The 14624-nt window shown below is 33.1% G+C and overlaps 1 protein-coding gene and 1 pseudogene across 1 annotated transcript in view; both read right to left on the bottom strand.

Annotated features, from left to right (window-relative positions):
* LOC137629322 (uncharacterized) overlaps positions 1 to 4201 on the bottom strand; it is a 22326-nt pseudogene extending 18125 nt beyond the window's left edge.
* An 8338-nt stretch (positions 4202 to 12539) lies between these two features.
* LOC137629112 (uncharacterized) overlaps positions 12540 to 14624 on the bottom strand; it is an 18096-nt gene continuing 16011 nt past the window's right edge. The window contains exon 3 of the mRNA XM_068360381.1: positions 12540 to 13757. Within this exon, the coding sequence (XP_068216482.1) occupies positions 13631 to 13757 (127 nt within the window). The 3' untranslated portion in view covers positions 12540 to 13630. The remainder of the gene's footprint in view (positions 13758 to 14624) is intronic.

The following is a 14624-nucleotide window of genomic DNA, read 5'->3' as shown; positions in this document are numbered from 1 at the left end:
CATATGGATACACCATTTTTATAAAGCTCCATTTAAGGTGCTAATTATAATAGATTTCGTAATTTACATATTTTTTTAAGACTAGTATTTTGACAGTGCATCAGTTTCCATATCTGCATCGCCTTTAATATGCCTTGGTACAATATGATTAATTATTTCAAAGTATATAATGCTATATAAAGTATATAATGTAATGGCTTCCCTGTCCTTCGCACCTGGGCATTATACCCTGATTCCATAAACTCTACCCAGTTTAAGATTTATTGAAGACATTTTAAGGACTATGAAAATAAGACAATCATGTCAAGATTAGGATTTTTCTTGAGAATTTACTTATGAAATTCTATCTAAATTTCTTTTCTAAATCATTTAGACTTCAATTACTTGATATATACTTTTTATTTCTGTGTATTAATGATTGGATAGCCTTGAGAAATAAGGGAGGGACCACGTGAAAAACCTCTCATTTCTCTCTCTCTCTCTCTCTCTCTCTCTCTCTCTCTCTCTCTCTCTCTCTCTCTCTCTCTCTCTGGTTATCAAGTTTATTACTGGCGGAAATGAACTTCGCTGTACTATATTCAGGTATTCTATTGAGCCAATGGGACCCTCCATATCATAAGTAACAATACGTTCTTTGTTCTTCAGTCTTCAGAGGAGAGAGAGAGAGAGAGAGAGATTGACCACCTATACCAAGGTGATTTAGATAAGCACAATGACATCTGAACATCTTAACTTCCACACACTTCATATATGCTTCTCATTACATTGCCGTATACCAGTAGGAAAGTAATGAAAAAATCTTGCATTTTCAGTGGTATGAATTAAGGTAAGGAATGGAAGGTTCCAACAAGGCTGTGTACATTCAATTCATAACAACATATGTACATACAAGAAGCCATATCATATCTAGGTGTTTTACTATATCAGTTAGGCTTAAAGGCTTAGAAATATGCATAAAACTCACTGGTTTCTTTAATATGTTGTTGTGTCCAATGTGGTAACGTCCCTGACTGGTGATTGCCAGACTGGGGTTCGTGACGCTCGAACTCGTTAGATCCTTTGGTCGTTGCAACCTCACCTTCCTTGTGAGCTAAGGATGGGGGGTTTCGGGGAGCCTGTATGTCTATCTGCTGAGTCATCAGCAGCCATTGCCTGGCCCTCCTTGGTACTAGCTTGAGTGGAGAGGTGACTTGGGCTCTGATCATGTGTAAATATGGACAGTCTTTAGGGCATTGTCCTGCTTGATAGGGCAATGTCACTGTCCCTTGCCTCTTTAAAGCTTTAAACCTTAAACACGAAACAATATCATATATAAGCGTTTTACTATAATAGTTAGACTTTTAAGCTTAGAAATATGTATGAAATTCACTGGTTTCTTTGAAGAGCTGTGCATTTGCAGACTTCCTCAAGCTTCTATTGAAAAAGCTTAATAGGGTAATAAATGAAGAAGCTTTTCAACCTTCTAGACATGATTTGAACTATCATATGAATGATTCTGGGAAGATATGCTTACTCATTCTGCTAATAATATAGACTAAGAGCAGTTAACTCATCTATGAAGTTTATATACCTATAGAATTGGATACGACTTAACCTATATGCATTAGTATATCAGTGTTTTTTTTTTATTGATACTGTATTTAGGTTGTTATATACATAAGTATGTATTGCCTATATATATATATATATATATATATATATATATATATATACATATACATATATATATATACATACATATATATATATATATATATATATATATATATATATATGTGTGTGTGTGTGTGTGTATACTTATGTACATATATATATATATGTATGTATATATATGCGTGTGTGTGTACAGTATATACATGTATATATATATATATGTATATATATATATATATATATATATATATATATATATATATATATATAAAAATATCCATCCATCCATCCATATACCAAAGGCACTTCCCCCAATTTTGGGGGTAGCCGACATCAACAAAGAAACAAAACAAAAAGGGGACCTCTACTCTCTACGTTCCTCCAGCCTAACCAGGGACTCAGCCGAGTTCAGCTGGTACTGCTAGGGTGCCACAGCCCAACCTCCCACATTATCCACTACAGATGAAGCTTCATAATGCTGAATCCCCTACTGCTGCTACCTCCGCGGTCATCTAAGGCACCGGAGGAAGCAGCAGGGCCTACCGGAACTGCGTCACAATCGCTCGCCATTCATTCCTATTTCTAGCACGCTCTCTTGCCTCTCTCACATCTATCCTCCTATCACCCAGAGCTTTCTTCACACCATCCATCCACCCAAACCTTGGCCTTCCTCTTGTACTTCTCCCATCAACTCTTGCATTCATCACCTTCTTTAGCAGACAGCCCTTTTCCATTCTCTCAACATGGCCAAACCACCTCAACACATTCATATCCACTCTAGCCGCTAACTCATTTCTTACACCCGTTCTCACCCTCACCACTTCGTTCCTAACCCTATCTACTCGAGATACACCAGCCATACTCCTTAGACACTTCATCTCAAACACATTCAATTTCTGTCTCTCCATCACTTTCATTCCCCACAACTCCGATCCATACATCACAGTTGGTACAATCACTTTCTCATATAGAACTCTCTTTACATTCATGCCCAACCTTCTATTTTTTACTACTCCCTTAACTGCCCCCAACACTTTGCATCCTTCATTCACTCTCTGACGTACATCTGCTTCCACTCCACCATTTGCTGCAACAACAGACCCCAAGTACTTAAACTGATCCACCTCCTCAAGTAACTCTCCATTCAACATGACATTCAACCTTGCACCACCTTCCCTTCTCGTACATCTCATAACCTTACTCTTACCCACATTAACTCTCAACTTCCTTCTCTCACACACCCTTCCAAATTCTGTCACTAGTCGGTCAAGCTTCTCTTCTGTGTCTGCTACCAGTACAGTATCATCCGCAAACAACAACTGATTTACCTCCCATTCATGATCATTCTCGCCTGCCAGTTTTAATCCTCGTCCAAGCACTCGAGCATTCACCTCTCTCACCACTCCATCAACATATAAGTTAAACAACCACGGCGACATCACACATCCCTGTCTCAGCCCCACTCTCACCGGAAACCAATCGCTCACTTCATTTCCTATTCTAACACATGCTTTACTACCTTTGTAGAAACTTTTCACTGCTTGCAACAACCTTCCACCAAATCCATATAACCTCATCACATTCCACATTGCTTCCCTATCAACTCTATCATATGCTTTCTCCAGATCCATAAACGCAACATACACCTCCTTACCTTTTGCTAAATATTTCTCGCATATCTGCCCAACTGTTAAAATCTGATTTATACAACCCCTACATCTTCTAAAACCACCCTGTACTTCCAAGATTGCATTCTCTGTTTTATCCTTAATCCTATTAATCATTACTCTACCATACACTTTTCCAACTACACTCAACAAACTAATACCTCTTGAATTACAACACTCATGCACATCTCCCTTACCCTTATATAGTGGTACAATACACGCACAAACCCAATCTACTGGTACCATTGACAACACAAAACACATATCTATAGATATATATATATATATATATATATATATATATATATATATATATATATATATATATATATATATGTATGTATATATATATATATACATATATATGCATATATATATATGTGTGTGTGCGTTATGAAATATGGACATGATCTTTTTTTTAAGAGAAATACAGGGCAGCAGTTACTGCCAAATTCTTCCTTTAGTTACTAAATGGTGGCAGCAGTTACTTCCAAATTCTCCCTTTAGTTGCTGAATCGTGGATGAACCTCCTGTGCTGTTAAACTTCCCCAGGTGAGTCAACTGGGGTTGACTCTCATCATCAAGGTTATGGACAATACGATCTGGAAATAATTCCGGTAAGGAGTGCCACTGGATTATGATTCTAATACACAGTGTCCATTTGTAGAGTATCACCTTGTTGAAATGTGTGGGTCCCTTAGTAGTAGAAATGCCTTCTAAATGGTATATAAGCCTCTTTTATTTAAGAGCCCTTCTTCTTCTTCTTCTTCTTTTTCTTCATTCTCACTGTTATCCCCTACATTAAGGGGTCGGTTGCCTGATGCACTCTCTCCAATGCCTTCTATCAAAGGCATCCTCCTCCACCAAACCTCTTCTCTCATTCCTCGCCTTATCTAGCCTTCTATCATTTTGCCTTCCTCTCGACCTTCTCCCCCAACCGGTTCGTAGCCAACTACAACAGATCCGTCTGTTTACTGAACATTGCCATTGTGGTGGCAATAAGTGATACAATCTGAGTGGTGAATCTCCAGGGATTGTCACATTGTTTGAAGTGCTGATATACATATAAGTGAGAGGAGCCACCTTCTCCCTTAATGGCATCTAAGCCTCCTTTTTGGGTTCAATAACAATAACAATTGTATTCCTATTTGATGTAGGGAAATATAACAATTGTATCCTCTCTGTTTTGTGTGGTATAGAAATCAGTGAATGGCCAGGATCATGGGGCTTGCTGCCAAGTACCCTGTATCCTTATAGCAATCAGCAAAGAAAAAAATTGTATATACTTATGTGTGTGTATATATATATGAACATATATTCAACCGATCACTTTTGCCAGAAATTTGTTTATATTTACAACCACTATGGGCCTTTGATTTTTAGAATTCCTTGCTCTTTTTCTGATCCGGTTATCCCCTCAAGCCTATATCCTAGCAATATGGTTCGTTAGTGCAAATGTTCTTAGTCAGCTCTAGTACATTATATGTAAATTGGACAGTTATATTGATGAAAAACGATCTAGACCATATGATTGTGTGTACTCATGTCTTAGTGAAGCCTGTTAGGTCTTGGATCAAATTAACAATAAAAGGGAGGTAGATAGAAAGTTGTCGTTACCTCTCTCTCTCTCTCTCTCTCTCTCTCTCTCTCTCTCTCTCTCTCTCTCTCTCTCTCTCTCTCTCTCTCTCTGTATATATATATATATATATATATATATATATATATATATATATATATATATATGAGTATACTGTATGTATGTGAATATATAACTAGACAGATAATTTTATATATATATATATATATATATATATATATATATATATATATATATATATATATATGTATATATATATATATATATATATATATATATATATATATATATATATATATATATATACACATGGATTTAAATATTCAATCTACTAGGGCGAAAACAGACGTGGAGTAAGTAAAGAATGATACTGATCGATAATCGCGAAACGAAGTTTAATTCCCAAGACAATGTCTAGTTCCACGTATATCTTCTATAAAAATTATAAAAACAACAATAACATTATATGTAGGTAATGGAGTTTAAATTCACATCTTATCTTTGATTATATGTCATATCAAAATTTCCCCAAGCCTACTTATAATTCAGTCCACATACGGCACAATCCCTCCTTTCTTACATTCCCAACTATTAAATTCTCCAACTGCTAATCTACCACTCGTCCCCCTTAGATAATATGATAATTGCCTCGTCGTTTTCCTTAGCTAAACCAGCCAAACCACTTACGTACCAAAATCTAAGGATCTTGCTACGAACACACTCACTAACACTCCGTTTTCTTTGGTGACTTTAAGAAGGGAAACAATGAAAATGGGATATATCTGATACTAGTTTCCGCATAGAGGAAAACTTTCTAATGGGGAAACTACAGTAAATTCAAGGGAGTTTAGTTTTTTAATCCTCCATGGCATTTATCTTATTTCAAAGACGATCAAAGTAATGATTTCTTTCCCAAATATAGAAATTTTATTAGAGAAAGTGATATTCAATTTCAAAGCAAGGGTGAGTCATATTCATATAAGCAATTGACTCGAATAACCAATTGCTTACAATGAAAGAAATATATTGGAACTCATGGTGAGGTAATAAAACTTAAGAATATTATTGAAAAGGTATGTAATAATAAGTATGCTATCTTAAACTTAATGTTAAATATGTGGTATCCTAAATTAAATTGAATTTTCTGTTAAAATTTGCTTATTATCCAGTGCATTTGAAGAAACTGGAAAATTAGTTTATGGTCAAATGAATATATTCATATACAAATGTCAACAAACGAAAATAAAATAAAACAATAGGTATCATATAAGTGAGATTTCTAGACTTCCAATAATTCTATCTTTTAGAATATTTCATTTTCCTTGAAAAGTGGCAGTGCACTTGACGTATTAATCGTAAGTCAAATGGTTAGAGATTAATTGGGATTTCTAAAATAAACCTCTCACTGTTAAAGCTGAAATACACATTGGTCCTCTTTGTCAGCGAAGCTTTCTTCGTAGGACAGCATATGAACCAATATGATTGAAGGAATAATACGAATGGATTATAATTGGCTCTTTCTTTTTACTGTTTGCTTTGGGATACAATGAATCTGATAATAATAATTATATACAGATGACTGTCTGGGTTTCACTCAAATAAGATAAGTCACAGCAGCTTAGGTAATTATTTTTTATCTCCTATGCACGAAAAGTTTAATATTTTTACACACACACACACACACACACACACACACACACACACATATATATATATATATATATATATATATATATATATATATATATATATATATATATATACATAAATATATATATATATATATATATATATATATATATATATATATATATATATATATATATATATATATTATATATTCATCATCATCCTCATCATCATCTTCATCTCCATCATCATCATCAATCGTAACTAGTCCACTGCAGTACAATGGCCTCAGACATGTCCTTCCGCTCGCGTCTGTTTATGGTCTATCTATGCCAGTCTATACTCTTAAATTTTCTTAGCTCGTCAAGCCATCGTCTTCGCTTCCTTTCCCTGCTTCTTTTACGACCTTTAGGAACCCATTCTCTTATTCTTAGAGGCAATCTTCTACCTGATATTGTCATTACATCTCCTGCCCATATCCATTATTTTATTCTTACATGCTTTTAGTATATCCTCTACTTTAGTTTGCTTTCGTATCCATGTTGTATTTTTTTCTGTCCCTTACTGTTATTCCCCTCATTATTCTTTCCATAGCTCTTTAAGTTGTAACTAGCTTATGTTCTAAGGCTGTAGTAAGACTACAAGTTCTGATGCTTGTTAAGACTGGTAGGACCATCTGATTAAGTACTTTTATTTTACTCTAAATAATCTCATTTTGTTTACCAGAAGCTCTCCATCCTATGTTCATCCTTCTATTAATTTCGGTCTCTTGTCCTGGTGAAACACTTACTGTCTGTCCTAAGTTTGGCTTGGTTTAAGGTTTGGTTTAAAGGCCACTCATGAATAGCAGAGGCAAGGGATATATGATCAATGCCCAAGCCCCCTCTCCACTCAAGCCAGGACCCAGGAGGGTCAGGCAATGGCTACTGATGATTCTGCAGATAGATCTATAGGCTCCCCGAAACCCCCCATCCTTAGCTCACAAGGATGGTGAGGTTGTAGTGACCAAAGGAGCTAACGAGTTTGAGCCTCGAACCCCAGTCTGGTGATTACCAGTCAGGGATGTTACCACATAAGCCATCATAACCCTAAGTACACATATTAATTAACACTCCAAAGGTTCGTCCATAACCCTGATTTGTAGTCTGCATTTTCATTGAACATTATCTTTGTATTACTCATATTAATTTTCAGTCCTACATTTCTGATTTCTTTACTCAAATTTTCTATCATCTTTTACAAATTACATCATTCACTAAACAGAACTGTCATTTGAAAACCTTAAGCTGTTAAGTTATTTCCCATTAATGTTAATTCCAACATTTCTCCAATCTAATTTTTTTTTCATACTTATAGGCACGCTGTGAATAATTTAGGAGAGATAGAGTCTCCCTGTCTAAATCCTTTCTCAATCAGAATTTTCTTACCATCTTTATATAGTTTTATGACTGCTGTAATTCCCGTATAGATATCTTCAAGTGTTCGAACACAGGATTCATCTATTCCTTGTCTTTGAAGGGCTTTCATTACTGCTGAAGTTTTGTCAGATTCAAAAGCTTTGTCATAGTCTGTGAATGCTATATACAGTAGTTTGTCATATTCTGTTGATTTTTTAATTAGCTTGTTAATTACATGGATATGATTAGTTGTTGAATACCAGCTTCTAAAGACTGCCCACTCTCTTGATTGATAAAAGTGTAGCTGTCTTGCTATTTAGCCTTTGATCTTTGTAAATATTTTAGATATTACTGAGAGTAAAATATTTGGGCGATAATTTTTCAGGTCTCTTGTATATCCTTTTTTTTGTGAATTAGTATTATGATAAAGATTTTCCCAAGCTATAGGTATAGAGTATTCCTGCAGACATTTGGTGTAAAGTTCAGCGAGTGTTACTATGAAATCTCCTCCTTTTATTGTTAAATCAATTTGGGCATGCATATATATATGTATATATATATATATATATATATATATATATATATATATATGTATATGTATATATGTATATATATATACATATATATATATGTATATATACACACACATATATATATATATATGCATATATGTATATAGATATATGCATATAATAAATATATATACATATACAGTATATGTATATATAGTATATATATACATATATATAATACAGTATATATATATATATATATATATATATATATGCATATATATATATATTTATATATGCATATATATATATATATATATATATATATATATATATATATATATATATATTTATATATATATATACATATATATATATATATACTGTATTATATATGTATTTATTATATGCATATATCTATATACATATATGTATATATATATATATATATACTGTATATATATATATATATATATATATATATACAGTATATATATATACATATATATATACTGTATATATATATATATATATATATATATATATATATATGTGTGTGTGTGTGTGTGTGTGTGTGTATGTATGAATCTTGAATTACAGAGTTCACTCAAAGTAGGCTATAATACAAGGGAATATGCATAGTATGTTTTACCAAGTCAGAGATTCAAACCTTATGGTTATCATTAGTCATAAGAAAGGCCTATGTATTTGATCTTTCTGACTGGGGATACCTTAACGTGGTGAAAGGGTTTGCGCGTCACAACGATCACCAAAGCTGTACTAGCCAGGGCCACCATTACTAGTTTGGTTTGCTATCACCAAAGTTTTAATAGTCAGGGCTACCCATACTATGTTGGTTTGCTGTGCGCGATCAGACAAAAATGTCCCACCATCACAAATCCGTACAAGCCAGCGAGGTGATGAAAAGAGGCCAAACCCCAGATATGAGTTGACATGTCTGAGGATTTTGTCCTGTAGTGGACTAGAAAGGGCTGCATTTGTTATTGCTGTTGATTAATAAGGGACTGAAATCTTTACTGAATTGATTATTGTAACAATTATATATTTTACCTCAGTATTCACTGAGATGTCAATTATATACTAGTTCACATTACTATCTTGAGATCAATAAAGGTAGGCTAATATTGTCAGGATGTTGGACAGTACTATCTGTTCGTAATACTATGTATGCAGTTAATTCTAATAGTCAGTACCTCTTCATCATGAGGCTCAATACTACACAGTATTCCAGATTTTATTTTTCCAGCTGTAAACAAGTTATAGAGTGATCTTCCTAATCGGGTAGTGGAATCGGTGCAGCTTCAAAAGTCCAAACTTGCAAGCAAAAGGTTTTCATGTTGAACAGGCTGACATAAGTCTTTTATATAGTTTATATATGAAATATCTGTTCTAATGTTGTCACTGTTCTTAGAATATTTAATTCTAATTATGCATTACTTCTCATATAGTTTATTTATTTCCTTATTTCTACTCCTCACTGGGCTATTTATCCCTGTTGGAACCCCTGGGCTCATAGCATCCTGCTTTTCAAACTAGGGTTGTAGCTTAGCTAATAATAATAATAATAATAATAATAATAATAATAATAATAATAATAATAATAATAATAATAATAATAATAATAATAATAATAATAATAATAATAACAACATTGCTCTAAAACGTGTAATATAAGAGAGTCGAGTAAAAATTTTTTGAGTTTAGTCATGTTACTATTTGACCCCTTTTGGTGTCACACGCCCAGTTTTTATGATTCATTTTGGGATGGTTCTGGAAGTCCCCTGCCCCATGCCCCAACATACCTATTGTCAAAAGGATCGGTTCACCGAACGTGTCTGTCATCAACTGGTCACTGCAAAATCAAACCATTGTTCTCTAGTTTTGGGTAGTGCCATACCCTCTGTACCACGGTCTTCCACTATCTGGGGTTAGAGTTCTCTTGCTTGAGGGTACACTCGGGCACACTATTCTATCTAATTTCTCTTCATCTTGTTTTGAAAAGTTTTCATAGTTTATATAGAAAATATTTATTTTAATGTTGTTACTGTTCTTAAAATATTTTATTTTTCTCTGTTTCCTTTCCTCATTGGGCTATTTTCTCTGTTGGGGCCCCTGGGCTTGTAGCATCTTGCTTTTCCAACTAGGGTTGTAGCTTAGCAAGTAATAATAATGATAATCATAATAATGATAATAATAATAATAATAATAATAATAATAATAATAATAATAATAATAATAATAATAATAATAATGACACGACCCTGGGCTGTATTATCATCATCATCATCATCTCCTCATACGCCTATGGACGCAAAGGGCCTCGGTTAGATTTCGCCAGTCGTCTCTATCTTGTGCTTTTAAATCAATACTTCTCCATTCCTCATCCCCTACTTCATGCTTAATAGTCCTAAGGCATGTAGGCCTGGGCCTTCCAACTCTTCTGGTGCCTTGTGGAGCCCAGTTGAAAGTTTGGTGAACTAATCTCTCTTGGGGAGTGTGAAGAGCATGCTGTATACCTTCGCTTATTGCATGATTGTTGTAAAGAATATTTATATCCTTTATTTCTTATGCATTTAGACTCATAATGAATTAATTTATCTACAGTAATTATTTTAATCAATTTCTATTTTCATTAATTAATTTTGTTTTAACTATTGATTTCATTAACTTTGAATGATCTTTCATTATTTATTAGTTTTAGAGTATTTCAAAACTATTAATTAAATTCGACAATTAATTGTTTAGCTTTTTGTGTAAACTTTATTCAGTGAATAGCTTGTCGGATATTTTTTTTAACAATATATTTGTTAATTTCTTTGGATGTCTTTCATTTTTTCGTTTATTTATTTTTTCTTTTTTACTTTCTACACGTCTTTCGCCATGAGATTGCTATACCATATCCTTCTCCGGGGTAGCAGCGACCCACACCAATCTACCAACTACCAAGTTCATAACTATGCACTTTGATGTTTCCTTAAGCTAGGACTTGTCTCGCGAGGTTGATAACCACTGATCCAATGTTTTAGACTCTTTTTGTCCATCTCAGTTCTCCAAATTATGAACTTAAAAAAAAAAAAATCATAAAATGGAATAAAGGATAAGATAGAATAGTCCATCATATAGACCTTTTTTCACATTTGGAATACGACTTTGGATAATAATATCATATATATATATATATATATATATATATATATATATATATATATATATATATGTGTATATGTATATATACAGTATATATATATGTATATATATATATATATATATATATAATATATGTATGTATATATATATATATATAGCATATATATATATATATATATATATGTGTGTATATGTATATATATATATATATATATATATATATATATATATATATATATGTATATATATATATATATATATATATACAGTATATATATATATATATATATATATATATATATATACTGTATATATATATATATATATACTATATATATATATATATATATATATATATATATATATATATTGAGAGAGAGAGAGAGAGAGAGAGAGAGAGAGAGAGAGAGAGAGAGAGAGAGAGAGAGAGAGTTTTAAAAACCGATTGTTAAGTATAGAAAGGCTACTGAAATAGTCTCTATTCATTAAGGACAAATAAATAAAAACAAACAATTATTATTTGTGAAGGCCATTTTATTTACAAAGCTCAGGTGTATAAGAATACAGAACACATTTTAAGAGTTTGAAGTTTCTCGAATGAACCAAATGACTATTTAAAGATTATTTAAATACACAATTGTATTTCCCCTCTTTAAAAAAATACTTAATAAGACTCAACAAAAGTGCAATTAAATAGGGTGATGTGATAACAATAATTAAAACAATAATTAACAACACATTTATTATCAGTAACGACTGAAGACAGGACATGTATAGTCCATTTCTTTTAGCGAGGCATATTTGCACCGACTCGCGGCGGTGCCCCTTTAGCTCGGAAAAGTTCTCTGATCGCTGATTGGTTAGAATTATCTTGTCCAACCAATCAGCGATCCGGAAACTTTTCCGAGCTAAAAGGGCACCGCTGCGAGTCGGTGCAAATATGCATCGCTAAAAGAAATGGACTATAGTTATGTACATATCTGGCAGGATTGTAAGTAAATGTTTATCTTAAGAGATTCCATCTTAATTGATAAGAGAAATAAAGAGCTTTGATTTGATAGCTTTTATCTTTTTTTTTATATTTTGGTATAAATTCATATTGGACAAACTCCTACATTTTCAAAGCTCAGAAAAAATCTGCCACAGGAATGAAATAGGACCATGTGGTGCAGGAGAGAATGGTAATTTAATTTCTAATTTTATCAAAAAAATAAAGAATTGTGCTAAAGGGCTTCTCTCTCCTGGAGGGACTTCTTCAGAAAGAGAAGAAAAGAGGAAAGAGTTTTTATTTTTTTTTTTCTGTTTTTTAATGTGAAGAAATAAATCATGGCACGGTAGAAAATTGAATTGGGGTGGAATGATGATTTTTCTAAATAGGCCTATGGCCAGATCAAATAAATAATCAAAATGAAATATTACAAGAAGGATATATTTTGGATCACTCGGTGCAGGTAGAAATTCAAAACTCGAAAATCAGACCAAATCAGGACTGAAGATGTGCATTTTGAAATCATTAAATGTATAGTAATATTGAGCCTCAAATTTCCGTGGGAAAAACAACAACAATGATGAAACACCCCTGAGAAAAAAGACGTAATCAAGGAATAAAAAAAACATAAATGAGGTTGGCCACTCGGGCATAAAGACCAATAAATAAATAAATATTCACTGCTGCACTTAAAAATATAAGTTACATTGGTCCTACATGACGTCTAGAGATAATCAAATGCATTCCATTGCCGGCCAGCAGCAAAGTGTCAGCAAAATCATTCCTTAACATTGGAATTATATTACATTCAACCTTAGGAACAACTATTCAAAATCAGTAGAGCATCAACACATTATCAGTCGCGGCTGCGACTGAGGAATGTATTGACCTACACGTTCCCATTTTCTATAAAAGGTTTATTTTGGAGACAGTTTTCTATAGGCGAGAGAAATCCGTTTTCTGTGAATCACATCCAGGTCCATCCCGTTTTCTACGACATTAAATTTTGCTGTTTTGGTCTAGAGAAGCTTTGGGGCGACGCATCTGAATTTCTTGCATTTGCCTGTCTCGTAACCTGAGGTGGCAGCCTTCTTGAAGATGGCAAGGTTTCCCTTCATGCCTTCAGGGACCAGGGGCTCGATCATGCTGTTAAAAAGAGAAAATAATGGTCAATATTGAGAAAAAACAAGGCAGCTTATGAAACAGAGATACACATATCATTTACATGATAGGGATTTAAACCTTGTAGAAACTAATTATGGTGTCTAATCTTGAATAGCTCTCCTATACTTTAGATGGGTTGCCATACCAATGATTTAGAGACTTAAATACTACTGTTATGAGCAGTGAATGCTATAAAACTATTACTATGGCTATATCCAGCTTGTCAAGCAAGGGTTCACATGATTATAGAAACCAATTTTGGTGTGCAACCATAAATAGCTCTCCTCAACTAATGATTTAGAAACTTGAATACTGCTTTTACTAGCACATTACTTATATAAAGCTGCTATCAAATAATTAATAACAATAACATATCTATAAATATAAAAAAGAGCCTAGGAAAATTTGAAGTAATTGCATAATCAAAGACGAAATTAGTCATCTTTTTCATTGTAAAAACAGACAGGTACAACTACCACAGCAAGAAATAATACAAACCATAACAATAAATTAGAGAAAACATAAGGGGAACACTGGAAAAGTCTAAAAAAACAATTTCTACAACTTCATTTCCTCCACCTGAACGTCTGAAGGAAGTTGTAAAATAGACCACAAGAGCTCACTTAGAACCAGTGTCTCGAAGCCCATCTTGGAGTCTTAATTCTTAGGGGGAAATTTAATGACACCAATCATTATTCCACCCTATAAACTAAGGTAAATTACCCCTTAATTGCGCGGGTATTGTTCACCTTTTAGAATTTAGATCGTGCGTAATACGCACTTTCTATACAAGAGACTCAATAGTGATAAGTGTTTAGTGTGTTGTGTTTTTTTTTTCTTTCTTTCTTT

This window comes from Palaemon carinicauda, chromosome 37 (genome assembly GCF_036898095.1).
Source record: "Palaemon carinicauda isolate YSFRI2023 chromosome 37, ASM3689809v2, whole genome shotgun sequence".
NCBI classification, from domain to species: Eukaryota; Metazoa; Arthropoda; class Malacostraca; order Decapoda; family Palaemonidae; genus Palaemon; species Palaemon carinicauda.
This window is presented reverse-complemented; position numbering and strand designations above follow the sequence as displayed.